Below are 26,299 nucleotides of genomic sequence, written 5' to 3'. Positions count from 1 at the left end.
AGAGACAGATTTATATGAGAAAAAAGTGCCATAACGGGGACCAGCAGTTAGCGTAATGGCTATGTCGCTGGACTCCCACGTAGTTAACTGTGGTTCGAGTCCTGGACCCGGTAGCTTAAAACTCAAGCCAGGTGTGTGTGCGTGCGTGCCCAAGATCCCGAGAGGAGAATGGAGGAGAAGGGATTGCGGTGTGGCCATCCCCCCGGGGGGTGATTTCTCGCTTTCTGTCTCTCTGTCTCTCTCTGTCTGTCTGGCGAGTGCACGCGCCCTATAGCAAAAACCTCTCCAAAAAAAAGAAAAAGAGAAAAAAGTGCCATGCCAAAGTAGTGACATTAGTGAGGAAAGAATAGACATTGGCATCTGGTTACAAGAATACATCAGATCCCCTCTCTCCTACCATTTGCAAATATTGGGTCATCGGAAAAGTCATGTGCAAAAATGTGTCATGACTTTTCCGATGACCCAGTATTACTTTCAGATGGAGTCTAGAGCTAAATGTTAAAAAATAAGGATCTTGCCACTATTAGAGGAAAACAGAGAATCTTTTTATAACACTGGGATGAGAAGCAAGACATCAAGTTGAGAAGCCCCGAGAGAGGAGATACTTCTTAAGTTTAAGCTTCTGGGAAAACAGATTATGTGTGAAAGTCACTGCAAAGTACAGAGGCTACCTCCCCTCTGTGCCCCATTCCTTGACTTGTGGGAAGCTCAGAAACAGGCAGTGGCTTGGCATCCCAGGTGGGCATGCAGGTCTGAGTTATGTGTGAACACATGCAGTTCTGTGTCCACATCCTTCACATGAGGTTCCCTCTCTTTCCTAACCATAAGCATTTGAAAACATGTAATTACAGTTTGGGGATAAAGTCGTCTCATCCTTCTGCAAACAATTTTCCCACACCATTGCTTCACGGGCATCGTAAAGGGAAGAGGAGCATGGAGCATGGCCGAGAGGGGAGGATTCCCAATGCAGAAGACCTGATGCGAGGAGCATCTGCTGAGGAGCTCCTGGCTCAGTGTCTGTCAAGCAGTCTGCTGCTGGAGAAAGAGGACAACAAAAGGTGAAGCCTGCTGCCTTCCAATTAATGTGTGTTATTAGCCCACTTCATGCTGGGAGAGGGAGACTGGCTATTGCTCACATTTCCCAGTGAGTTCATTCAGTTTCATGGATTTTTAAATATCATCCATATTTTGACCACTCAGATTTTTATCTCAAACCCTGAGTTCCTGAACTCCATACTTAGATATCATCTTATCCCTTCCTTGAAATCTTTATATCTATTTGATGTCTAATGGCCATTGCAAAGTTAACAGATCCTAGATCCAATTCTCTATATTCCCCTAACCAGGCCTTCCTTTGGTGTTCTTCTCAGTTGGTGGTAGCTCTATCCTTCCAGATACCCAGGCTGAATGCCTCAGAATTGTTCCCATCCACAAACCCTTTTGGCTGTTGAAAACACATTCAGAATTGGATCATTTGTTATGACCTCCTTGGCTGCCAGCTAATTTAAGACACCACCATTTGTCCTCTGGATTATTGCAGTAGGCTATAATCTAGTCATGGCAGTCCCAGTCCCTGTTTGAAACTTGTTCACAGTCTTCCAGTAACTTCTTTTACCCAGAATCAAAGGCAAACTTTTCATGAAGGTAGTCTGTATGATCTCCCATTTCCTCTTCAATCTCTGCTCCTTCCTCGAACACATTAGGGAGCTCACAGCCAGCCTTTTTGCTGTTCCCTTTGAGTTTGCTATTCCTTTTGCCTAGGACTCCTTAACCACTCCATCCTGCCCAACATCCCCATAGATAACTTCGCACTCGTTTCAGATCTCTGCTCAAATATCTGTTTAGTCATACCATCCCTGCTGGTCCCTCTGTCCACTCTGTTTCTGTGGTTCTGCTTATAATCTTTCTCAATGTCAAACTATGTTTCCCTTAAGTGTTTCTTGTTTGTCTCCCTCCACTAGAGTATAAGCCTCTTAGAGCTGGGCCTTCTCTGTTTTATTTCAGTGCTATGTTCCTACCTAGCATTTGGTGGGGGTTTGATAAATGTGTTGGAAAAGAGAATGAATGTGTCATGATTTCTTTTTTTTTTTTTTTTGAGAGTTTTTTGCTATAGGGCATGTGTGCTCACCAGAAAGACAGAGACAGAGAGGTAGAAAGCGAGAAATCACCCCCTAGGGGGATGGCCATGCTACAATCCCTTCTCCTCCATTCTCTCAGGATCTTGGGCACGCATGCACATGTGCCTGGTGTAAGTTTAAGCCACCAGGTCTGGGACTCTCATTGTGGTCAGTTACATGGGAATTCAGTGACAGCCATTACACTAATTGCTGGTCCCAACATGTCGTGATTTCTAAAAGTAGACTTGCCTGTATAATTTAAGTGGTTTTAGATGAGACTATTTTCTTGAAAACAGACATGTACTTGATGGCAGTGCAATATTATTTTGAGTTATTTTTAAATTATAAGTAGCAATCCATATAGTTGGATAATCCAAGATAATTCATTGTAGATGTATAAGGCTAAAATAAATCAAAGACAGAAGATAAACAGCCAAATGAAAGAATTGCAAGTAATGTTAAGTAGCACATAGAGGTAGTTGTGTTTGGATTAATGCAAATTTTGTCATTAAATATAACTAAATTTTTAATGATAGAGGATATTTAATTAAAACATATATTCTGCTTCTCAGTTGATGGCATAGCTTAGTTCAACCCTTAGTAAAAAGCAAAGGTTTTAAAATTTTTAAAGTATCAAGCCAGCAGGTGGTGTGGTGGTTAAGACAGCTGGGTCCTACGTGACCTTGCACAGTTAAAGTCCTGAACCCAGTGACTTGAAAAACACAATGGGCACTGCCCAAAATCCCAAGAGGAGAATCGAGGAGAAGGAACTGTGGCATGGTCATCCCCCTGGGGGTGATTTCTTACTTCCCCTCTCTGTCTGTCTTTGGCAAATGCACATGCCCTATAACAAGAAATTTTTTTTTAAAAAAGGAAAGTATATATAGAGGAAAAGTGAATGATAGTTAACTTTTTGGTGTTTAAAATTTATTTTTCTTTATTCATGATAAGAGTAAGTACATGCACATGTGAGAGAAAGAGGAGCATCCCCACAAAGCCTGCTCATATCACAATCCCCTTCAGGCACTCATGCATGTGTCACACTGGCTGCTTCAGGCTGACCAGGCCCGGAATTTGTACTGTGGTCACCATGTGGGATCTGGCTTTTTTTGTGTAGTGCATTACTGCTATGCCATGGAGCCAGCCCAACTTTTTGCTTTTCATGTTCAAACTTTTCTGAATTTGTGATCATATTATTTTAGGTTTGAAGAACAACTTCAGCAGTGGTTATCTGAGGACTCAAGAGCAATTACAGATTCAACTTCCCTTCCCCTTTACCTTCCTCAGACTCTGGTGTCTCTTCCTCAGGCTATGGAACCCATGATTAAAACATCTACAACTTCTAGCCCACAGGTGAGAAGATAGTACATTTGGCACTTACAGTGGAAATTAAAGACAGAGAGGGCCAGCAGGTGGTTTGGTATGTAAGGTGCTAGACTCTCATATGGCTGATCATGGTTCGAATCCCAGACCTATTGGCTTGATAATCATGCTCCGTGTGTGTGTGTGTGTGTGTGTGTGTGTGTGTGTGTATGTATGTATGTATGTTCAAAGTCCCAGGAGGAGAATGGAGAAAGGATTGCAGCATGGCAATCCCCACCCCCAGGGATGATTTCTCACTTTCTTTCTTACTGTCTCTCTGCCAAGCACACATGCCCTGTGGCAAAAACCTTAAAAAAAGAAAAGATTTAAAGATAGAGAATGTCTGAGAAACAAATTAATGTCTCCATTCATATGTCATTATGATGATCAGTAAATTATTAGCTTAAATTAGATTTTTTTCTTATACTAGATAGGTATGTATTTATGAGACCCATTTTGAGTTTTTGTTTGTGAAAGAATGGAATTGAAACATGCCAGAGAACTGAATAAAACCTGTAACTGTGCTGAGGTTAAATAAGGGCACTGGAGCATAAAAGTGATGACGGCAGCTTCTGTTGTGGTGCACATACTGTCCAAGCTTTGGCATCATCCAGCTCTCCCTTCTGGGATTTACTTTCCCTGAGAAAAATTAATGAGTAACGAGGCTAGGCTCACAGAAATCAAGAACTTCACCCAAAAGTGTGGAGCTGGTCAATGGTACAGTTGCTTTTCAAATCCATATTGATTGACTCCAGAGCCCAACATCTTTCTACCTCAAATCTTTCCGTCAGTGGTTAAAAAAGGGAAAACAGAGTTTTAATTATTGCTAGATAGGTATGCATTTTTGGACTGGTTTTAGGAAGCCCCTCAGAGAAGTAGGGCAAATTAAAATGATATACTGTTTACTTAGAAATATTCAAACCCTTGATTTGCCAACTGTGCCCTAAAGAAATTACTCAATATTGACAAAAATGAACATGTAAAAAGTGTAGCATTGATTATACTGCAGAAAAATTGGGTGTCTAGTTCAGCAATTAGCATACATTTATATGACAGAATAATTCACAGCCCTTGATGATGACATTTTATAAAAATGACTAATACTGGAAATTGTTTATGATAGAATAATAATAGAATTATGATAGAAAAAGAATGTTTTTGTACTGATGATATTTATGTGCTAGAAGAGGCTAGCATCCATCGGTCTAATGGATGCTCAGAGGCAGTCTGTTAAGCTTCATAGGTTCCAGATGAGTTTTCTAACATAAGAGAGATCTGGTGCCTTCACTGAGAATAGACCCTGGTATTCCAAAATTATTTTTGTTTTCTGTTCAAATAGAATGAAAGGACGGGGGAACAACTGCCGATGTCAGAGGTGACAGGCACATCTCTGACAGAACGGCTGAAGCACCTAGAAAGGCTGATCCGGAGTTCAAGGGAAGAGGAAGTTGCCTCTGAGCTCCATCTCTCTGCATTGCTGGACATGGTGGACATTTGAGCAGCCTGACCTTAAGGGAGGGAGATCTTCCCCAGAGTTTCTTCTTTTACTCAAAATAATGTTATTCTCAGTTGCTTGATGCACTGTTGGGAATGTGATTATTAATCATGCAAATAAACTATCTGGATGTCTAATGAAGTCTTTCCCAGTTTTCAGAATGAAAAGCTATTTCCTACTATGTGATACCTTAGATATTCTTATTTTTATGATCTTTGCAGACTGTCACCCACCAGCATATGTTCTGAGAGACTCTATGGCTTATATGTAACAGGTGATTTATTCAGCAAAGTAGCAATCCCTGATGTGTCAGACATTAGTGATGCAGAGATGAATAAGGCATAAGACTCCTGCCTGCCAGGCCCACTCAGCTTACATCTGAGAGGGCCAGTAGATGTATATGTGTCTAAGGTTTCTAAGGATGTACACACACAGAATCATGTGCTTGGATTGAAGGCAAGGAGAGATGGTGGGCTGGGAGGGGTTGGATGGAGGAAACAGCAGATCTCTGGAGAGGGGTGCAGCTGGGGATAGAGGGGTGCAGCATGGGGATACTCAAGATGGTATGATGAAAGTCGTGAGGCACCAATTTGGTTGTGTGGCCAAGTAAGGGGGAAAGGCCAGTAAGATCAAGCCACAGAGATCCTTGTTGCCTTATTTTGAGTGCTCAGGGAACTAATTGGAAGAGATTAGGCAGAGAAGTGACCTGATCACATTTCCTTTTTTTTTTTTTTTAAAGGATTATTTAAATTTTATTTATCATTATTACTATTATTTTAAATTTGCTACAGGGGACACATGCTCACCAGAGAGAGACAGAGAAAACAGGCTGACAGGTCCAGGACTCAAATGATGGTTAGTTATGTAGGAGTCTAGCACCTTAACCACCATGCCACCTCCTGGCCCCCAACATTTTCTTTTAAAAATGGCATGTGGAAGAGGTCAGCAAAATGAGGCAGGAATCTTTTTTTTTAATTTTTAAATTTTATTTATTTCAATTTGAACAGAGATGGACAGAGTAAGAAAGGAGAGAGGGAAAGCGAGAAAGCAAGCTAGCTACCAGGTCCAGGACTTGAAACATGGTCAGCCATGTGGGAATCCAGCACCCTTAACCAACACGCCACCTGCTGGCCCCAAGGCAGGGATCTTGAGAGTCGAGTGCTGCAGCTGCCCAAGTGAAATAGGAAGGATATAAGTCTGAGTTTGCTATTTAAATAATTCTTTAAAAAAAAGAATTTAGTGTGGAGAAAGATCAATTTGAGCCAAACATAGAGATTTGGCAATGCTGAGTATGACCACCAGTCTCAAACTGGTACTCAGCATCTCCCAAGTATAATCTCACATCCCTGCAGACTCTCCAAAGAGACTAATTAATAAATTTCTTCTTAATCTCTTCAAAGCTCCAATGTTCTTAGGTAATGACTTTGCATCTTATTTCACTGAGCAAAAAGCACCAAGAGAACTTCCTCATGCTACTACCACCACCACTACCACCACTACCAAATCCACCAGCTAATCCTTGCTTCTCCAAAACAAACACTGGGACCAGCAGGTGGTGTGGTAGTTGAGATGCTGGACTCCCATATGGCTAACCTTGGCTTAAGTCTCACACCAGGCATGTGAGCATATGTGCCTGCCTAAATCCCAAGAGACTAGAGAAAGGATTGCAGGCATGGCCATTTCCCCAGGAGGTGATTTCTCACTTTCCCTCTCTCTCCCCTCTCTTTCTCTCTCCCTATCCAGCCCATATGCCCTATGGCAAAAACCTTAAAAAACACACACACACAACCCCTCCCCCCAAAAAAAATACTCTTTTAGAGATTTCTTCAGTAATTAACTTTATGTTTATCCATAAAGATTCCGATAATACTTTTATTTTTTCAGGTTGGGCTGGAATTAAACCCAAGTATCTCATGTGACTTTAGCCTCTGGAGTAGCACCAACTACTCTACCTATGCATGCCACTGTGGCGAGCCAATGTTATTTCTTAATCTTGATATTAGACATTATTGACTTTCTACAGTGGAAAAAGAGACTCTTACACTATTTTCCTTGCAATGTCTATCACCCACATATATATGCCAAAATTTTTTCTATTATTCCTAAACAGTTTAATGTTGGCTGAAACTTGCATTCAGAGTTAAGTATGATTATATGTTTACTGTTGAGTCCCATATTGGTTTGATTATATGTCTTTTAGGTACAATTTTCAAATTTTTCTGTAGTTAATAATTGCTGTAGGGCTAGCCAGTGGCATGGTGGTTAAGGTGGCTGGATTCTACCTGGCTGGACTCAGTGGTCTGAGTCCCAGACCTTGTAGCCTGAAAAACAAGGCACGTGTATGTAAGTACCCAAAATTCCAAGAGGAGAATGGAAGAAAGGGATTGTGGAGTGGCCGTCCCCTCTTGGGGGTAATTTCTCACAATCCCTCTCTCTGGTGAGCTCGTGCACCCTATAGTAAAAACTAAAAAAAAAAACTAAGAAAAACTCAAAATTCAAATTCTTCTTCAATTGAAACTTCTCTCACTTAGCTTTGCGAGACTCAGAATCTGAAATTCTATATAGGCTGGAGCCCCTTATTCCCATTCTTTGTAATGGTTACATGGACTTCCTTGGAAAAAAGATTCCAGACTCTTCTTCAAGGAAAGAAAGAACAGACAAGATCAAATGTGCTTGGTCACCTTGGAGTACTCTTTGGGGTCTGGCTTGATAGGGCATCTTATTGGTACTGGGGTGCATAGTCCTTGGTGAGGCAGCTCCATGGTCTAGAAGCTGTAGTTCCTTAGCAGGGCCAGAGGCTGGAAGATATGTTTATCTGATTTAGGGGTTGAGCAGTATATCAAGTCCACGTGCTTGCGGATTTAAAACTTGTCTTTCAAGCTAACTTTTTATATGTAGCAAAGGCTGATATTTTGATATCCACCTGTCCTACTGTTGTATCTTCATTTATTTCTGAACTGGGATAGGAAGAGGTCAGTTTCCTTGACTGGCCATCTAAAACCCCAATATTCTATTAGAGGAAGAAGTTTTCCTTTGTTCCTCACCCCTCAGCTTTTCCCTTTGGCGCTGTTTGGCCACGGCCCATTCAAGGTTAAGTGTGGGGAGGGCGGTAGGACTGAAGGGCTGGGTGCAGAAACACTCGAAGGCCAGGGCAGTTGTAAGAATGTTAGGGTTTCAGCGGGACCGATGCAGACAAGTTGGCGCAGGCTGTGTGTTCTTGAGACCTGCCTCTGCGACCCTGGCTGCAGCCCCTGGAAGCACTTCCAGTCAGATGCTCTCGACCCCCCTTCAATGCGCCGCTCCCATCTTCCTCTGAAACCAGGACCTTTCACTTTTAACTTCTGCGGTTCGAAAGCTCCAGGGTCCCACGAAGAGTCGAGTGTCCCACGCTCGGCCCTTGCTGGGGAAGCAGCCCTGTGATGCCCGCTCTCCAACCCCGGGAGCTCGTCCTTCCCCTCACGGTAGCTTGGGCGACCACCGCCAGGGCTCTGGCCTCACTCACCTCAGCCCGTCCTCCGCGCGGCTCTGGCGCGTAAGCTCTCCCCTGCTTGCCTCCAGCCACTGCCCCGGCCTTCTCCCTAGAGCCCCTCTTCTTTCTGGCCTCTGGCGAGACCCTTCCTCAAAGTCCTCTCAGTCCGCCCAGCCTCAAGGTGTAGCGCGCAACCGGGATGCCGAGGTGACTGGCGGGCCCGCCCGGCGCTCAGGCCTCGCCCCCCGCGTCGGCCTCGCCCACTGTCCTCACAACAACCTGGCACCGTCCCGCCCCTGGGGCGTCTCGCGTTCGCCACTGCGGGAGCCGGGAGTACGGTCGCGGCGTTCTGATTGGCTCCGCGGACATCGGCTCATCCCGCTCTCGCGTCTGCTGAGGCGCGCGTCCGTGCAGCTGGGGCGGGGCCGGGAGGACAGAGATTAGGCAGGTGGTGGGAAACCGCGGGTCCGACTACCGGCCGAGTGAGGAGTTTGCCGAGGGTGATTAGACGGGAGCAAGGCGCCGTCATGACGGAGGGCACGTGAGTTCCTGTGCTCAGGCGCGAGCCCGGACGGCGCGCGGGTGGTCGTGGGTGCCCGGGGGGAGGGAGGGGCGCGGTGGCAGCGGGCGGGTCCCGGACAGCACGGTTACTATGGCGTGGCGTTATAGGTGTCTGCGTCGGAGAGGGGGACCATACAAAACGGAGCCCGCCACGGATCTCAGCCGCTGGAGGCTTAGCAACAAGCTGGGGAGGCAGACGTGGACGTACTTTGAGCCAGGGGAGGACCCTGGCCGCGAACAGACTGGCCTGGAGGCCCATTCTCTGGGTCTGGACACTGTAAGTGCTCGCGGGAAGTGCCCGCACCCCAACGCCTTAGCCAGGGGCGCCGGGAGCAGCAAGGTGCCTTGGGACGCCAGTTGTAGACGGCCTTTTTTCTTTCTTTTTTTTTAAAGCATTATTTTATTTATCTTTATTTATTTATTTAGACAGCATTTTTTTCTTGAGAAGGCTATGTGTGACAGTGGCCGGTTACAACAACCAAGAACCAAACAAGTTGGTTCTCCCAAGTATTGAGTTGAAATGTGACTGAGTGCTAGCCCTGGACCTCATTCCTTTATCACTAAGCTACACATAGGAAACGATTCTAGTTTTCTCTTGCTTTTAATGAGATTTGCAGAAAAGTTGCAAAGGTACTTATGATTTTGTTTTTATTCACAAAACAAAGCTTTTGACCCAGCGTTTTGATTGTGTGCACTCGTGTAAGAAAGTCAGGTGGTCAGAGGTGTGCAACCTCACATGGGCTCTCCAGTCAAGCCCTGGCCACTGGTTACCTGCCCAGCCCCTCTCTGAGCAGCTGTAATGCAGTCCCTAGGGCCCTTTCTGAGGCCTGAATTCCAGACCCAACTGGCCATCAGTCTCACCACATACTGAGTGCTTGATTTATTTAAGACATCGTGGAGAAGTTGTGAAGAAGTTTGCAAATATGTACATGACTACAAAGTCAAACCATGGGCAGGGGGAACTGTCGTTTTATTGGTTGAGCTGTCACTTTGTCATGCCTACCTGTAAAGTAATCCAGGTTTGCTGTGTTGACTTGTCGGTTGTGAATGAGAGGGCTCCTCCAGCCAAGCAGCAGTATCATTATACTCTCATCACTTTTCTCTTTTGCAGAGGAATTACTTTAAGGACTTGTCCAAAGCACACACTGCCCATGAAGGGGCTTTGAATGGGACTACATTTTATGTTGGGCTGCAGGCCGAGGACGGGCATTGGCCGGGTGATTATGGTGGCCCGCTCTTTCTTCTGCCAGGTAGGAGCATGCTGCCTCAGTTGAGGGCAAGACCACCCTGGGTCATCCTTGGGGTCTTGGCCCAGCCAGGTCTAGGCTCTTGGTGAAACAGGTCACGGGGAGGGTTGTCCTGTGTTTGGTGTTGAGGGGCAGGAGTGAGGGCACAGCTGGTTCTGCCCAGGTTAGAGTGCTTGTCACTCTAATGAGGCTTCTCTGGGGTCTCTCAGTGGGAGGCAGGGGAGGGGAGGATGGACTCTGTTCTCAGTGCAAAGTAGAATAGCCACTCCAGATGGAGGGCCCAGCCCATGCCAAGGTGCCAAGACAGGTGGAGAGATGGGAATAGAACTCACATTCGCCATGAGCACTATGTTGGTGCTGTGATGTCTGCTGCTAGCTCAGCCGGAAGGAATGTGTATGTGTATGTGTGAGAAGATGGTGGGAGATCTTCAGATTTGGGGACTTGCAGTTGCACTGTTTCAGTGACCTGAATTCTTATATAAATAAGGGTTTGTTTCTGTGATAATTCTTATTGATAAGTGTAGTTTTTTTTGCCCCACCATGTTAATAATTGTAACGTTGTAGTAGATTTAAAATCCTTATAGCTCTTCATTGCCTTTCTTAATAAAATAATTTTTAGCTGTATCTACCCATTTGCTTATCCAAATTTGTTGACTATTGTACCCCACACCTGTAGAACTTTGAGAGAGTTGCTTCATGCCTGTAAGTTAGTTTGGAAAGGGCTGACCTTTAATTTTAGAAATACTAATGTGGTGTTTACTTTGGGCTAAGCCCTGTGCTGGGCTTGTTCCTTTGTTGGTCTTAAGCATGGGCCCGATCCATGAGCACTTGAAGCACGTTTGCTCCGGATCACAAGAGTTGAAGAAGCACACCCACACTATCAGTACCATCTCTGCTTTGACTCCAAGCCCTGCTGCCACTAGGCCATACAGCATCACATCTCTCCATTCTGGGACCTGATGACCCATCCTTTGAGACAAGTCTAGGGATTCTTCACAGCAAGGCAGTGGCATAGAGTTGGTTACTGATAAGGCATAACTACATTTGCCTCAGCTGTCTCATCATTGACTGGAGATGATTAGAATCAGGTTTGATCACACATGCACAGTGCCAGGCATGTGTTGGTGCTTGGGCATTGTGGATGGCTTTTGCTTTGTGCTTGCTGCTTTGGCTCTGGGCTCAGCCTGCTGGACCTCTCCCCTGGGCAGTTAGAGCTTTTCCTGACCTTTTGGTGAGTTCAAGACAGACTCTTTTTTTGGGTTGGCTGGCCTGTTCTGAAATGCTGTGCCAGTGTCAGTCCACAAACTGTATAAATTTGGTCTTTTTTCTTCCTGCTTTAACTTAGAAAGTGCTCCTGGAGGTCACAATCCTGTGTAGACAGCTTCTCATCAAGAGTGGCCCATGTGGCATTGAATGACACTTTAGGGAGCATTGACTGGTATCTCATACCCTGGGCTCTAATCCCAGCCCACCAACAGCTCTTTCTGTTTTCTCACCTGTAAAATGGGAGAAATGCTGGCTCTGCTCCTCCCTGCACACGTTCCCTGTCTAACATCATAACTGTTGTGACAGAAGATGGACTTGTTTTCTGTGAACTTATGTAGCATCTCTGAGTTCATCTGGCCTCTTCTAGGACATATCTGCATGTAGTGTGTTCCTCAAGGCTTCTGATACCCTTGAGCCAGAGTTAGTCATCTCTGTCATGGCATGTATGGCCAGGGTCTGCCCTGAGACATGTCATATGCTAGACCCTGGGCACACAGCTTGTGGGAGGAGGAGCTGGAGAGTAGCCTGTGGGCTCTGAGATCAGGACGTCCAGGCTGGGAGCAGAATTCTTTGTGGATAAGAATTGTTTCCATACCCCATTGATATTTGCTAAGTGGCATATACTTGTAAAAGTTTACAAAGCAGAAACATTAATAACCAGGTGAATATCACTCCATCTAGGGGTGACCCATGGGTGTTTCTTTCCCGGCAGGTGTTAAAGCAAGACTAAGTCTCTGCTCATTGGGGACCCACTGATCTTTAACTAGCAGGTGTTAAAGCAAGACTAAGTCTCTGCTCTTTAACTCTGGTCCCTCTCAGACCTTCAGGACATTTTGGGGGGAGGCCTCCCCGATGTGCTGTGCTATGTTTGGTATTGCTCTGACTCAGACAGTATCATGGAAACTAGGTGTGACTGGGTGGGCTCCATAGCCCTTATGGTGGGAATGTCACATATACTATTGTTCTTTGTTCCCCAAGTCTCAGATGGGACCCAAGAGGAATGGCCTTTTGGGGCTTGGTTTCATGAGGAGGAGACCCTTAGGGGTAGCTGCCTATTGGGATGGAATCTTCAGAAGGAAAAGGCCCTAGTCTTAGCAGTGTCAAGCACCTGCTACGAGTGAGGAACATCTTTCTTGTCATAGGCCTCCTCATCACATGCCATGTGGCAAACATCCCTTTGCCAGCAGGATGCAGAGAAGAGATTGTGCGGTACCTGCGTTCGGTGCAACTTCCTGATGGTGGCTGGGGCCTGTGAGTATGCCCAATCCCATATGACTGCACATGTCTGCTTGTGTGCATGTGTTCTCATGTAAGAGATTCACGCATGTGTGCATGTTATTAGCTACTTAGGTTTCTAGGCAACTGCCTGCTGTGGGGTAACTGCAGTTGTTGGCCTGGCGTGAGTGGGGAAGAGTCTGGCAGGAGAACCAAGGGCTAGAAGTTGTGTGCAGGCTGGGTCTCAGTTTCATATTTGGTGTCATAAATGGGATTCATGGTTGGTTAGGAAACTTTTAAGACCCATATTCCACAGTGAAATCCCTCAGTATATTAATCATTGAGGAGAAAAGAAATTGCTCTTAACTTTGGGTTGGCAGCGGGTAGAGGTAGGCCTGGCAATCTCCCCATGGCAATCTACTTTGCTGCAGTGTGCCATGCTCTGGAAGCAGGGCCCTAGCCTGCAATGGCCTACCCTTAGAGTAGGCAGTGGTTCTGCCAGGGCAGTTCTGAAACTGCTCAGTTTTCATGGGAGGTACATGAATTCTTCCTAGAGAATGGCTGCTTGGGTTATTTCCTATGTCATTTATATTGTGTTGGGGCAAGGCATTGTAGTATTCTTACTTTTCTAAGAAAGCTTTATTGGAAATATTGCTTTGTGTCTTAGAAGTAGCGACAGATGCTATTTTCTCATTGGTCTCCTATTCCTGCAGACACATTGAGGACAAGTCCACAGTGTTTGGGACTGCGCTCAACTACGTGTCTCTCAGAATCCTAGGCATTGGGCCAGATGATCCTGACCTGGTACGAGCCCGGAACATTCTTCATAAGAAAGGTATAACCTGTGTAGCATGTGTTAGATATAAAGCTCTTGCCACTTTGGCATTGTGAATTTATGCAAATAAACAGAAAAATGTACTTTCATTTGAAACACTAGGCACAACACAGGAGCGGGGAATTTGCTAAAGCAGAAGCCGTTGCAGATTGTGTAACCTGCCTGTAATTTTTAGCATTTATTTCTTTATTTTGCCTAGATGGTACATGTGTTTGCCAGAAGGAGAGGGAGAAAACACTTCCCACTGGGGTGTGGTCATGTAATAGTTTCTTCTCCATTTCTTTCTTTTTTTTTTTTTTTGGAGAGGTTTTTCACTATAGGGCACGTGCGCTTGCCAGACAGACAGAGACATAGAGACAGAAAGCGAGATATCACCCCCCAGGGGGGATGGTCACGCCGCAATCCCTTCTCCTCCATTCTCCTCTCGGGATCTTGGGCACGCACGCACACACGCCCGGCGTGAGTTTTAAGCCACCGGGTCCGGGACGTGAACAGCGGTCGACTACATGGGAGTCTAGCGACATAGCCATTACGCTAACTGCTCGTTCCCTCCATTTCTTTATCACATTGGAATTTGGGACACACACACATGTGTACCCAGTGTGTTTCTCAAGCCTTCAGGGCCAAGATTCAAACAGGCTAGCCCCTGCCAGTCACTTTTGAAAATCAAATTAAGACAACCAGAAAATTGGTTTTGAATTGGCAAATACTTAAAGTTGGACGCCAAGAGGGAACTTGGGGGAGAGTGCATGGAGTGTCCTCTCAAGGCAGCCTGCCCTCTGTTCTGTGCTCCTTGACTTGGCTGACTCTCCCCTGGCCTATGGGCTCTGAAGCTGATTAGAGACCTGAGAAGGATCCATGGTTCCAAGTCACTTTTTTTGGGATCTCTTCTGACCTACCAGGCTAGATGAGGCATCCTGTCATGCATTTTCACGAGAACCTGCATTATTCATATGTTTTTCACTCTTAGAATTAACTCACCATCAGCGTTTGGTGTCTTGATACTGAGTTCTCAAGGTTTCTGTCTGGTTCCTTCCTGTACTCCTGCCACTGGTGGAGGGACATGTTTGTGTCACATTTCACTTAGTAGCTTTGAGGGCATTTTTTTGGTGGCACTCTTATAAAACATGTCCAAGACAGCATTGTTGTGTGGTCTGCCTGGGGCTGGGTGTTGCTGGGGCAACTCCATAGGCCCTTGGGTATCTGAGCCACTGGGGTCTTGGTCTGTCAAAGACAGTCCGCCAGATAGAGATAGCACAGATTGGGGTGGCTGAAACTTGGCTCATGAAGGAGAAGGCTGAGCTCTCAGGTCCCCTCACAATCTTCTCCAGGCACATGTGGGCAAAGGCCACCATGTGCATTTGCACCTTTATCTCACCTGAGCATTGAAGTGTCTTTGCACCACCCTGTTAGCTGCCTTTGTGTGTACTTTCCTGAGAGTGGTAACTGCACAACCCTCTCCTGATGTGGACATACTAACTCTAAGGACAGTGTGGTGATATCTTGGGCAAATCTTGAGCTATCTGGAACCTGCTCATTGGGGCTTGCAGGACCAGTGGCTGCTCTCAGTTTATCAGAGAGAGTTGTGCTGCATAGCTGGAGGCAGGCTGATTCTGTGGACAGGAGGCAAAAACCTGGCCTATTTTCTCCCCAGGTGGTGCTGTGGGCATCCCCTCCTGGGGCAAGTTCTGGCTGGCTGTCCTGAATGTGTACAGCTGGGAAGGCCTTAACACCCTGTTCCCGGAGATGTGGTATGCCTGCCCCCGCCTTGCCCAGCAGTAGAGTCAAGCGGACTATGGGTCTATAGTGAGTGCTGGTTGTCTGTGGGTGGTGTAGAGTTGGACTTTTGGCAGAGGCTCTGATTAAGTAGTCCTGCAGACAGATGGAAAGGGGTTCCCAGTTGGGCAGGGGCATGCTAGCTTAGGCCATGGGGTCAGGACCAGGTAGGTGGGGCATTGTGGATGGTTACAGAAGCCCCTTGGGTAGCCCTGTAGGGAGCAGGGGTTTCGTTGGGAAGATGACTGACACTCAGAAGTGGGGAGTCGTGCAGCTCACTTACCTGAGCTCCAGGTGTGCAGCTGCTCATCTCTGCCCTTGTCTGGTTTACTGTGAGCGTTAAGCAAGTACCAACATTACACTGTACCTTCAGCTCTGCAACACAACTCCGACAGGACCTTGAACCATTTAGATGCTGAGCAAATTTAGTACTGAGTTCTTGCTATCTGTAAACCAGTATCTTAACATTTGTGAAAATCTCATCAAAGCTAGGATATCTCCTCACAAAAGACACATTGGCATATAAGTTTGCCTCTGTTGCACACAGTGGAACCATGAAGAGCTGGGTGGATCCCTGCTTCCCCTTGGAGTGTTACAGGAGCAGGCCTGGGGGCCCATGGAGAGCTCTCAATAGGGTAGGGGGTCTCTTGCATTAAGTGACTGTGGCGGAGGAAGGCAGGAGGTGAACCACTCAGGAGAGAACAGCAGGGTCCAGTATGAAGGCTGCAGCCAGTTGGGGTAGTCATGAACAGGAGGCAGAGGGATGATGAGGTGACGCTAGGGAAGACAGTTGGGGTGGAGAATAAGTGGGGGATGCTGTTACCTGAGATGGAACATACAGAGACCAGGTTGAGGAGAGGTCCTGAGGTCACTCGGGCAAGCTTGCAGCTGGCCTCTGGATCCAACAGATGTAGGGAGCTGGCACACTCTTGTAAGGGTGGCCTGCCAGACTGTTGGACAGGAAGGGTGTGGGCACTGGGGCAGGTATTGTGACAGAGCAGCTTACCTGTGCTATGTGTCCTGGGTGCTGCTAATCTGTGGAGTTGCTCTGGGGTGGGTTAGAGGTTGGAATACAGACATCCAGAGAAAACCAGCGATCCCAAGCCACTCCAGCTGTAGGAAAGCCGGAATTAAGAGAAAGTGAGTTGGTAAGAAATGAGGGAATGGCCTGAGGCCGGGAAAGTGAGTTGGTAAGAAATGAGGGAATGGCCCATGCCAGATGCTCAGGAGCAGGGCGGTATGCCTGGCTCCACTTGCCTCCCCAGACACTCAGTCCAAGGACAGAGGCAAAAGGGAAAGGGTGGGAAATACACACTGCCCTAGGGTGCTGGCATAGCTCTGCTAATGTGAGCAGAGGTGGTGGTCAAAAACCCAAATCTTAGGGAAGTTCAACATTCCTATTTTTAAGTATCTTTTAAAAATAAACTCTAATTTTGGAAGTTTTTAATTTCCAGGAAAGTTGCAAAGATAGTTCAGAGCATTCTATAGACTCCTCTTCTAACTCCCTGTTGTTAGGAGTCTTATGTTACCACAGTAGCTTTGTTGTAATTGAGAAGTACTTAGGTGCTTGTCAGCTGGTTTAGAACTAGGAAGGGTCATGAGCTCTGAGGTATGTGCTGGGGGACGGACAACTTGTGGCCATGCCAGCCCAGCCCAGGTATTGGTGCCTGTACTGCAGCAGGCTTGTGCTGACACATGCTGCCCGCCGCAGGCTGTTTCCTGATTGGGCACCCGCGCACCCCTCCACACTCTGGTGCCACTGCCGGCAGGTGTATCTGCCCATGAGCTACTGCTACGCCACCCGGCTGAGCGCTTCGGAGGACCCGCTAGTCCTAAGCCTGCGCCAGGTGAGCTCTTGGACCATGGAAGCCCTTTAATCTAGCCTGCGTGTTTGTGCCCCTGGGCTCCTCCTGGCCCTGTAACTGAGGGCCTATAGACAGAGCAGAGCCTCCACCATGGGTGTAGTGAAAAAGGTTGTATCTGCTGCATATCTTGAGCCTCCACCATGGGTGTAGTGAAAAAGGTTATATCTGCTGCATATCTTGGGGAATTCATGGAGCAGAGGGAGCTGATGTCACCCTAACCTCAGCAGTGCCTGACCTATGCTTGCAGCTGTGTCCTTGGGAAGGAGGCCCTGGAATGGACCTCCTTAGGGTTTGTTGTGTTGACTAGACCAAGCCCTTGGGAAACAGGAAGAAGTGAGCTTCTGGGTAGAAGGGGCTCTTGGGGTCTTTGCTGCAATGACTGAAAGGGTTGGGCCTCTGTGCCCTGCAGCAGTCAGTTATTGGATGTGCCCCTAGCCTGAGAAGAGTACAGTTCAGGGCTCAAAGGGCTGGCTGTTCGAGACTGCTCCTCCTGGTTCAAGCCAGGCAACAGTGTCCTGGGAGTATGCCCACCGTTGCCAGCCCCCAGCATTTCAGCACTGCTCCACCATCCAGGAGCTGTATGTGGATGACTTTGACAGTATCAACTGGCCGGCACAGAGAAATAATGTGGCCTCAGATGACCTGTACACACCACACAGCTGGCTCCTCCGCGTGATGTATGGTAGGTGCTTCTGGTTACCGGGCTGGGGCAGCGTGTGCTGGAACTTCACTCCTCCATTCCCTCACTCAATCACTCACTCACCTAGCCAGTGGCATCTTGTACCTGCCTCTGTGCCAGGCCTGTTCATCAGTGCTGAGTACCATAGGTTTTGGTTTCCATTTCTGGAGTCCACCCTAACAGTGTCGTGACTGGGTGGGGCCATGATGGTGTGAAATAGCCATCCTGGGCAGAGGAGTAGGGCAGGTGGTGCCTGGGGTGAGTGAAGATGGGAAGCCTAGAGAGGGTGAGCCCCAAATGCTGCAGCCTGGGGCTCCTCCCTCACTGCAGTCACTGGACATAATCTGAAGGGCATGCCAGGCTGGGACCAGACTCTATGTGGCATCTGGTGCCTGGTGATGCCCTCTGCCCCCTGCAGTGCTTCTCAATTTGTACGAGCGTCACCACAGCACCATCCTGCGGCAGCGGGCCATACAGAAGTTGTATGAGCACATTGCAGCTGACGACCGCTTCACCAAGAGCATCAGCATCGGCCCGGTCAGTACCCAACTGCAGCCTCAGGGTTAAGGGACTGGGACAGAAACCCCGAGGCCATTTTCTGTGGAGCTGGAGTGAGGGAGGGTCTTCCCAAAGCTTGGTGAACCCCCATTTGAGATGTGGGCTTTGAACTTAGGACTTTGGTGGACACCCATCTTCATCTTTTGCATCCCTTGCTTAGCAAAGCCGTCTGACTGTGCTCAGCTGCCTTCCATCTCCACCATCTGTCTTTTATTTCAGACCACCCTGGATACCTGCCTTTTGATGCACCTTCCAAGATCTTTCTGGCCAGCTAGTCCTTTTTCTCCCTTGCTCTGTTCCCAACCCCCACCCCAGAAAACCTATCACCTTCCTTCTCTCATAGGAAGTTGAGTGGAAATAAAGTTGTGTGGAATAGCAGGACCCTTGGGTTTCATTCCTGGCTTCTCTTTCCTAGCCAGTGGGGGCCTCATGCTCCTGATACTGCCTTGCTACCTGGGGCTCTGTAGTCTGGCATAGGCCAAATGTGGACATGCTTGGTGGCCCTTGAGGTGCCTACGCTGGGGGCCCATGTGCCCAATGGTCAGGCCTGCATTGTAGAGAACAGGTGGGGCAGGCAGAGAACAACTGAGAAGACTGCTGTGGCAGCAGGGGTATGTGTGTGGGGGATACCTGGCAGCAGTCGTTATAAGCCTCCAGCCTGACCATGCTATGGCTATAGCTATTGTACTGTGGTGAGTTGGCCTTCAGGTTCTCGATAAAGCCAGTGGGCACCATATTTGAAGTTGTTGACCCCTGTCACTGTGCCTGGGCTTTCTGGGCCCTGTGTTGGTCAGTAAATCAGATTGTACTGACCCTGTGACCCATGTCATTTCCCTCAGCAGTGATACAGCTTTGCATGGCTCTGACCTAAGGCTACATGGAGCATGACTACACTAGGCTCAAGTCAGAAACTGACTTGAGTAGTAGTTCTGTCTTGATTAGTGGGTGATCTGGGGCCTCTAGAAGAAGGGGGCAGGTGTCCCTGTTTTCCCATTTTGTCTGCATATCTCTTTCCAGCTCCTCAGACCCTGGGCCTCTCCCCTGAGTCATGTCTGAGACAAACTGAATGCCTGTTGCCCTCACACTTGTGCCCTCTGGTTATGGGCCTTATGAAGTCCCCTCCTGCCAGAAGCGCTTCTCTCCTCACTGGGGTGGCCAGGCCCCCCCCCCAACCCCCCTCAGGCCCCTGATCTCAACTGGCACCGATCTGTGTCCAAATTGTTTCTTGGGGATACAGCTGTGGCCAGTGCCCAGGAGATATTTGTCCGTGAGAGCCATAGGCACCTGGCCTGGCCCAGGAGTGAGCTGGGACTATGGTTCTGCTATGTCCCTGCAGATCTCAAAGACCATCAATATGCTTGTGCGCTGGTATGTGGATGGGACGGCTTCCCCTGCTTTCCAGGAGCACGTCTCTAGGATCCCAGATTACCTCTGGTGAGTGAGATATGGTGCTGAGACCTGACTGCAGACACACTAGACCAGTGCAGCATGGCATGGAGCTGATATATCCCAGTGGAGAGGCACCAAGGTGTTGCTGTGTCTCAGGTCCTGGGAGCCAATGAGGGTTGACTTTGAATGAAAAGATCTACCTTCTCACAGAAATGGAGGGTCTGGGAAGTAAAGCCCACTGCCCGTGGATAGTTCATGTTGGAGTCATGTGGCCCCAGGTTGTGGCTCCTGTCATCAGGGACCCTGGTGTGCCCCACATGGGAAATCCTGTACTTAATTGCATAAGGTGAGTGGGTCCCCTTGACCTAGATGTGCTCCTTGTGGGGAGCTGCTGCCAAGTCTGCTGTTGTATGTTTGGGCCTCAGGGAAGGGCACCTCCTCTAGCTTGTCTCTAACCTGGAACTCTCTCCCCTTATAGGCTGGGCCTCGATGGCATGAAGATGCAGGTAAGGGCCACAGGAGTATGGCTGCTCACCTTGGCAGCCATTCCTGCCTTTAATTATACTTTCAGGTTCATTAAGGTACAAAAACAAGGCCAGTCAATGAGGTGGTGGGATCCCATATGACCAACTATGCAATTTGAATCCTGGACCCAGTGGTTTGAAAAACATGTTGGCCAGCAGATGGAGTAGCAATGTTACTGGACTCCCATATGGCCAACCATGGTTCGAATCCCAGACCTGTTGACTTGAAAATCACACTGGGTGCATGTGTATGTATATGTATGTGCCCAAGATATCAGGAGGAAAAAGGAGAAGGGATTGCGTTGTGGCCACCCCCAGGGGAGTGATTTCACCCTTTCCCTCTCACTGTCTTGTGTCTCCAGCGAATGCACGTACCCTAAGGCAGAAACCTCAAAAACAGAAAAACATTGAGACCAGCAGTTAGTGTGATGGCTATATCACTGGACTTCCATACAGTTGACTGCGGTTCCAGTCTTGGGCCTGGTGACTTAAAATTCACTCTGGGTGTGTGTGCATGCGTGCCCAAGATCCTGAGAGGAGAATGGAGAAGAAGGGATTGTGGTGTGGCCATCCCCCCTCACTTCCTGTCTCTCTGTCTCTCTCTGTCTTTCTGGTGAGCGCACACGCCCTATAGCAAAAACCTCTCCAAAAACAAGACAAAACAAAACAGAAAAACATGTTGGGCACATGTGCATGCATGCCCAGTATCCCAAAAGAAGGGAGGAATGGAGGAGAAGGGATTGCAGCATGACCACCCTCCATAGGGTATGCTTTTTCACTTTCTGTCTCCCTCTCTGTCTCTCTGGCAAGCACTCTCACCCTTTGGCAAATTAAAGAAAAAAAAAAGATTCAGAAACAACCCTTCCTCAGTTCAGTTTCTGGCTGTGCTTGACAAGAGGCCAAATTCTGTAGTCAATGTGAGGCCTCTTATCACTTACAGGGTCTGCTAGTTTGACTGTGTGCTGTTCCACCCTGTGTTCCTGTGTGCCCATCTGCAGTTTTCTTTTTTTTTTTTTTAAATTATTTTATTTAACTTTATTTATTTATTTACTTACTTACTTATTTTAATTTGACCAGAGAAGGACAGAGCAAATAAGAGAAAGAGAAGGAAAGTGAGAAAGCAAGCCGCCTAGTTCAGGGCTTGAACTGTGGTTGCCTATGTGGGAGTCCAGCATCCTTGACCCCTATGCCATCTGCTGGCCCCCTATCTGCAGTTTTCTTGTTTATTCTCAACCCTGCTGGTCAAAGTGGGCTAAACTGGTCAGGAACCCTAGAGCTTGGCTCTGATGCTGCCTCAGCTCTTGCCTTGTTAGGGCTCTGGGGCGTGGCCTTTCTTCTACGTAGTCATTTTTTTTTTTAATTTAAATTTATTTATTTACATTCATTCACTTTACATCGTTAAAAAATCTCACATACAAAGTGAGATTTTCCATCCAGAGTACACTGTATATTGGCTCAATCAAGCACATCAACATACATGTTATTACCAACAAATAATTTTCCATTTCTTGTTTCCTGTATGTTTTGCTTTTTTTCCCATCCTTGATTTCCTATTACTTACCCTCTGCCATCTCCCACTCTCCTCCCACACTGTCTCTGGTATCTTTGTTTGCTTTCTATACTTTTTTTCTTCCACATTTTTTTGAGTCACTAAAGATTAATTAATCTAAACTTTTTCATAGCAAGCACAGCTAATATATACATTTCCATGAACACAAGTTCAACTTTAGGCATACGTTAGGCATAAACCTCAGTGAGTAGAATGAACATACTATAAAGTAGCACCTAGCTGGGGCTATATAGCTTACTGCAGTCATCAAATAGGTATTTTTAACGCTATTTTTTAATTTCAAGAAAAACAGTTTTAGGGGTTTTTTTTTCTGAACCCTTTTTTTTTTTTTAGCTTAATTTACATTCATTCCCTAAGCATCATCACAGCATACAAAATGTGATTTCCCATCCAGAATATACTGCATAGTGGCTTAACCATGCATGTTATTATAAAAAATTTTCCATTTCTAGTTTCTAATATTTTTTAACCCCTATTTCTGACCCTCTGTCCTTTCCCACCCTTTCTCAAGACAGGACACAAATCCTTACAACCAGATAACAAAGTCTACAAGAAAATCAGCAATGTTTTAGTCAAAAATCATAAAATTATACTTCATCAATTCAGTCTCATGTACTTTATCTTCTGTTGTGGTTCGATTTTCCCAATTAAATTCTGGGGTATAATATTTAACTCCAGACTTGTCCCTATGATTAATTGGCCATTTTCTTAGTTTTTGAACTCTTATTTCTGTGTGTCTGTATTTAATTTTCCTGATATAGCACTCCCTTGAGAACTTCTTGGAGATCTGGTCTGGTCTGGTAAATTCTTTCAGGTTTTGTCTGTCTGAGAATGTTCTTGTCTTTTCTTCTCACATGAAAGATAGTCTTGCTGGGTACAGTATTCTTGGCTGAAATTGCTTTTCTCTTAACACTTTGAATATATTTTCCCATTCTTTCCTCACTTGCATTGTTTCCAATGAGAGGTCTGCTGTTAGCCTGATGGGATATCCTCTGTAGGTAACTTGATGTTTTTCTCTTGCCAATCTTAGTATCTTGTCTTTGTCTGTGGTTTTGGTCTACCTGGCTATAATGTGTCTTGGAGAAGATCTTCTTGGGTTGATTCTATTTGGGGTCCTTTGTATTTCTTGGGACTGGATCTTTGCGTGCGTCTTAAGGTTTGGAAAGTTTTCTTGCAGGATTTCATGGAATAGATTATCAATGCCCTTATGAGTCTCTTCGCCTTCTGGGATGCCAATTATCCGGATGTTTGGATATTTGATGGTATCTAGTATTTCTCATATATTATTCTCATTTTGGGGGGCAATTTTCTCAGTCTTCGTGGTGGATTTTTCCAGGCCAGCAATTTTCTCTTCTACATCTGAGATTCTATTTTCTGTATGATCTATTCTGCTTTTAATACTTTCAAGGGAGATTTTGACTTCCTGTATTATAGCCTTCATCTCTAACAGCTCTGTTTGATTCTTTCTTTAAAGTATGTAATTGCTCTTTTAGATCTTGCAAGAATTTCTTCACCTCCTGGAACTCGTCAGCTTCTTTCTCCTTTCTCTTCTGCAGTTCATTGTCTCTCTTCTCTTCCATCTCTGCTCGCTTCACCATTATGAACATTCTAAATTCTTTATCAGACATTTCCATGATTTCCATTGAACTGCTTGTGGATGAAGAGGAGTAATTCTTTTCCCTTGGAGGAGAAGTATTTTCTTGCTTTCCCATATTTCTTGTGGCCCTGCGGTGATTTCTAATCATCTGATGGATGATGTTTCTTCCTAATTCTTGAAGTTCAATCACTCTAGCTTGTTTGCTGGAGACTGAATTATCAGTAATAAATCTTCATTTCTCTTGTATCCTGAAATCACTAGTTCCCAGGAGCCATGAGGAATCTTCTCCTGAAGGCCTGCCTCTCGCCTCTCTTCTCTTCTACGTAGTCATTTACAGCTCCTCTGGAAGGTCTTGAGAGGCTCCGTGTCTTCAACCCTGGCTCTTAGGTCTCCTTCTGCAGCTGGGCATAGGAGATCCTGGAGGGCAGTGTGGGGTGTGACAGGACTGGGAGCAGCTCCAGGACTTCCATTCTGGACTAGGTGGAGCCCAGCTAGAGCCTAGTGTGAGGGGTGTTGAGTCCAAGGGAGAATAGGTGGGTTTCTCAGGAAGCTCAGCCACAAAGCATGGAACTGCCTGCTTCCAGATCATTCCCAGGCAGGGCCTTATGATGGACCAGAACAGAGGTGCTCCTATCTGGGTAGGATGCCTGCCCGGTCCTTGGCCTCTGAGGGGATACAGGAGAGCTGAGGGTCTACAACCATCCTGCGGGTTCTGGTGAATTTTTCAAAGGTCCATAGGTCAAAATGGATGAGAACTACAGGTCAGGAAGGGCTGAATATTGCATGTGGTTCTCAGTGGGCCAGTCTAATACTTTCTTACGAGACACTGAGGTCAAAACATCCTCTGTGTGACCTTGTCCCAGAGCCATCTGACTGCCAACATAGGTGGTGTGCTGACAGTGACTGACAGATCACACTCAGGAGTGCAGTGGAGTCAAGGTAGGAGAGAGCTCACCTATGGGTTTGTGGCATAGTGGTGAGCCCCTTTGAGGGCAGACCTTTGGCTGTACCCCAGCTCCTCAACGTGCTCCGATTAGCTCTTGTCTACATCCTGCTCTGTAGTTGGGCTCACTCTGACCCTCTGGTATTATAGGTGATATTATTCCTGACTGGCAGCAGGGGCCTGATTCAGACCAGACCTTGGCTTAACCTGGTCGTGTCTCAGCTACAGGGGCCTTGTAGGTCATGTTTGGCTGGGTTGGACTCCCACCACTTTGTGCATGTCTGGGACTCAGACATTGTCGTTCTGTCTCTTCTGTTTTGCTGAGGCAACTGCTGCGGCAGATCTGTCTGCTGTACTCTGCCTCAATGTACAAGTGTACCTCCCACCCTGGAGCTCACCTTGGGACCAGGGTCTTTCCCAGATCAGCCTTGAGCTCTCTCCAAGCTCTCTGTGTACACAGTTGTTACTGTGTCGAAAGATTTTCCAAACAGGATTGGCCCCAAAGTACAGTGATTAAGCCCTATGCATAGGGACCTGGATACCACATGACCAACCATGGTTCAAGTCACCCCAGTGACTTGAAAAATATGACAGGTGTGTGCATGCATGCCCCAAATTCTGACAGGATGGAGAAATTGAAGAAAAAGGATTGCAGTGTGACTACACACCACTGGGGTTCTCTCTCTCTCTCTCTCTCGCTGGTATGTGTATATGCCCTCTACCAGTAAAAAGAAAAAAGAGGTTTTTAAAACATGTAGAGGGGAGCAGTGAGCCCTGGAGAGGGCAGTTGCCTCCCTGCCTTTCTTGACCAACCTTTGTGTGGGAATTTCCTATTCATAAGGTCTCCATCTTTGTTTTCACAAAATCATTCTGTGTTGTTACATTCAGTAATAATGATTCCAGAGTCCAGTTTCTCTTCTACAGTGATTGATTTGAGTCAAGACTGAACCAGATCCACATGGGATCTGTTGTTGGCCCCTGAAGCTGCATTAGTCCACATCAGTCCCCTGTGTTCTTCCCTGGACCACTTGTCCATGCAGGGCTCTGTGTCAGACCTACCTGGAGGCTCCTGTTATGCCCTGGTTCTGTAAACTGTCTCTCAGGCCCAGGCTTGGCCACTGGTTTTCATTAGATGAGACTGCCTGGGGTAGCAAGTCCTTCCTACAAGTCCCTCTGGGACACAATATCTGAATGTTGCTTCCACTTCATACTCGTTGAGGTCACTGTCCAGCCCCTTCTCTCTCTGGGGCTTGGCCACAAGCCTACTGAATTGATAACTGAATGTTGACCCATGGATCATGCTCCTGGGGTAGTGTGAGGTGGGACCTTCTCAGCCCCACTGGGGCCCTAGTTGGCATCTCAGCTGGGTCCTGTCACCTCCAGGAGTACTTGGAATAATGCATGTTTCCAGTCATCACCAAGACTGGGCTCCATGTGCTGAGGAGGGGTGGATGCTCTGTATAGGTGGCAATCTGAAGATGGTCGTCTGATCCTGGAGTTTCCTAAGAGTGCTACAGTCCTAGCTGTTGGACTGTGAAGGCAGAGGCTTCTAGCTGAACCCACCAGCCTTCTCATAGGCTCTCCCCAGGTGCTTGTCAGATCTTGGGAGATGGGAGTGGGTGTGTGGAACCTGTGGCACTATAATGGCTGCTCTTTGTGTACAGGGAACCAATGGCTCACAGATCTGGGACACCTCGTTTGCCATCCAGGCTCTGCTGGAGGTATGTGCTGCCTTCTGCTATGGCCTTCCACTGACCTTTCTGTGCATGAGCCTGCATGTCCACCCCAAGGGGCATGACACCTGCTATCCATGTGTCGGCCCTGACACCTA

The 26,299-nt window shown here is 47.0% G+C and overlaps 2 protein-coding genes across 2 annotated transcripts in view; both read left to right on the top strand.

Annotated features, from left to right (window-relative positions):
- MCM3AP (minichromosome maintenance complex component 3 associated protein) overlaps positions 1 to 5,120 on the top strand; it is a gene marked incomplete in the record, with an annotated part of 67,198 nt that extends 62,078 nt beyond the window's left edge. The window contains 3 exon segments of the mRNA XM_014581962.2: positions 852 to 1,058; positions 3,320 to 3,470; positions 4,819 to 5,120. Coding sequence (XP_014437448.1) covers positions 852 to 1,058; positions 3,320 to 3,470; positions 4,819 to 4,977 — 517 coding nt within the window.
- Positions 5,121 to 8,825: 3,705 nt separating this feature from the next.
- LSS (lanosterol synthase) overlaps positions 8,826 to 26,299 on the top strand; it is a 33,915-nt gene continuing 16,441 nt past the window's right edge. The window contains exons 1-12 of the mRNA XM_006163132.3: positions 8,826 to 8,984; positions 9,113 to 9,281; positions 10,116 to 10,254; positions 12,660 to 12,768; positions 13,446 to 13,567; positions 15,222 to 15,318; positions 17,055 to 17,190; positions 17,782 to 17,890; positions 18,306 to 18,424; positions 19,782 to 19,879; positions 20,313 to 20,340; positions 26,133 to 26,189. Of these exons, the coding sequence (XP_006163194.1) occupies positions 8,971 to 8,984; positions 9,113 to 9,281; positions 10,116 to 10,254; positions 12,660 to 12,768; positions 13,446 to 13,567; positions 15,222 to 15,318; positions 17,055 to 17,190; positions 17,782 to 17,890; positions 18,306 to 18,424; positions 19,782 to 19,879; positions 20,313 to 20,340; positions 26,133 to 26,189 (1,197 nt within the window). The 5' untranslated portion in view covers positions 8,826 to 8,970. The remainder of the gene's footprint in view (positions 8,985 to 9,112; positions 9,282 to 10,115; positions 10,255 to 12,659; positions 12,769 to 13,445; positions 13,568 to 15,221; positions 15,319 to 17,054; positions 17,191 to 17,781; positions 17,891 to 18,305; positions 18,425 to 19,781; positions 19,880 to 20,312; positions 20,341 to 26,132; positions 26,190 to 26,299) is intronic.

Source organism: Tupaia chinensis, unplaced genomic scaffold, assembly GCF_000334495.1.
Source record: "Tupaia chinensis unplaced genomic scaffold, TupChi_1.0 Scaffold141399_1, whole genome shotgun sequence".
NCBI classification, from domain to species: Eukaryota; Metazoa; Chordata; class Mammalia; order Scandentia; family Tupaiidae; genus Tupaia; species Tupaia belangeri.
This window is presented reverse-complemented; position numbering and strand designations above follow the sequence as displayed.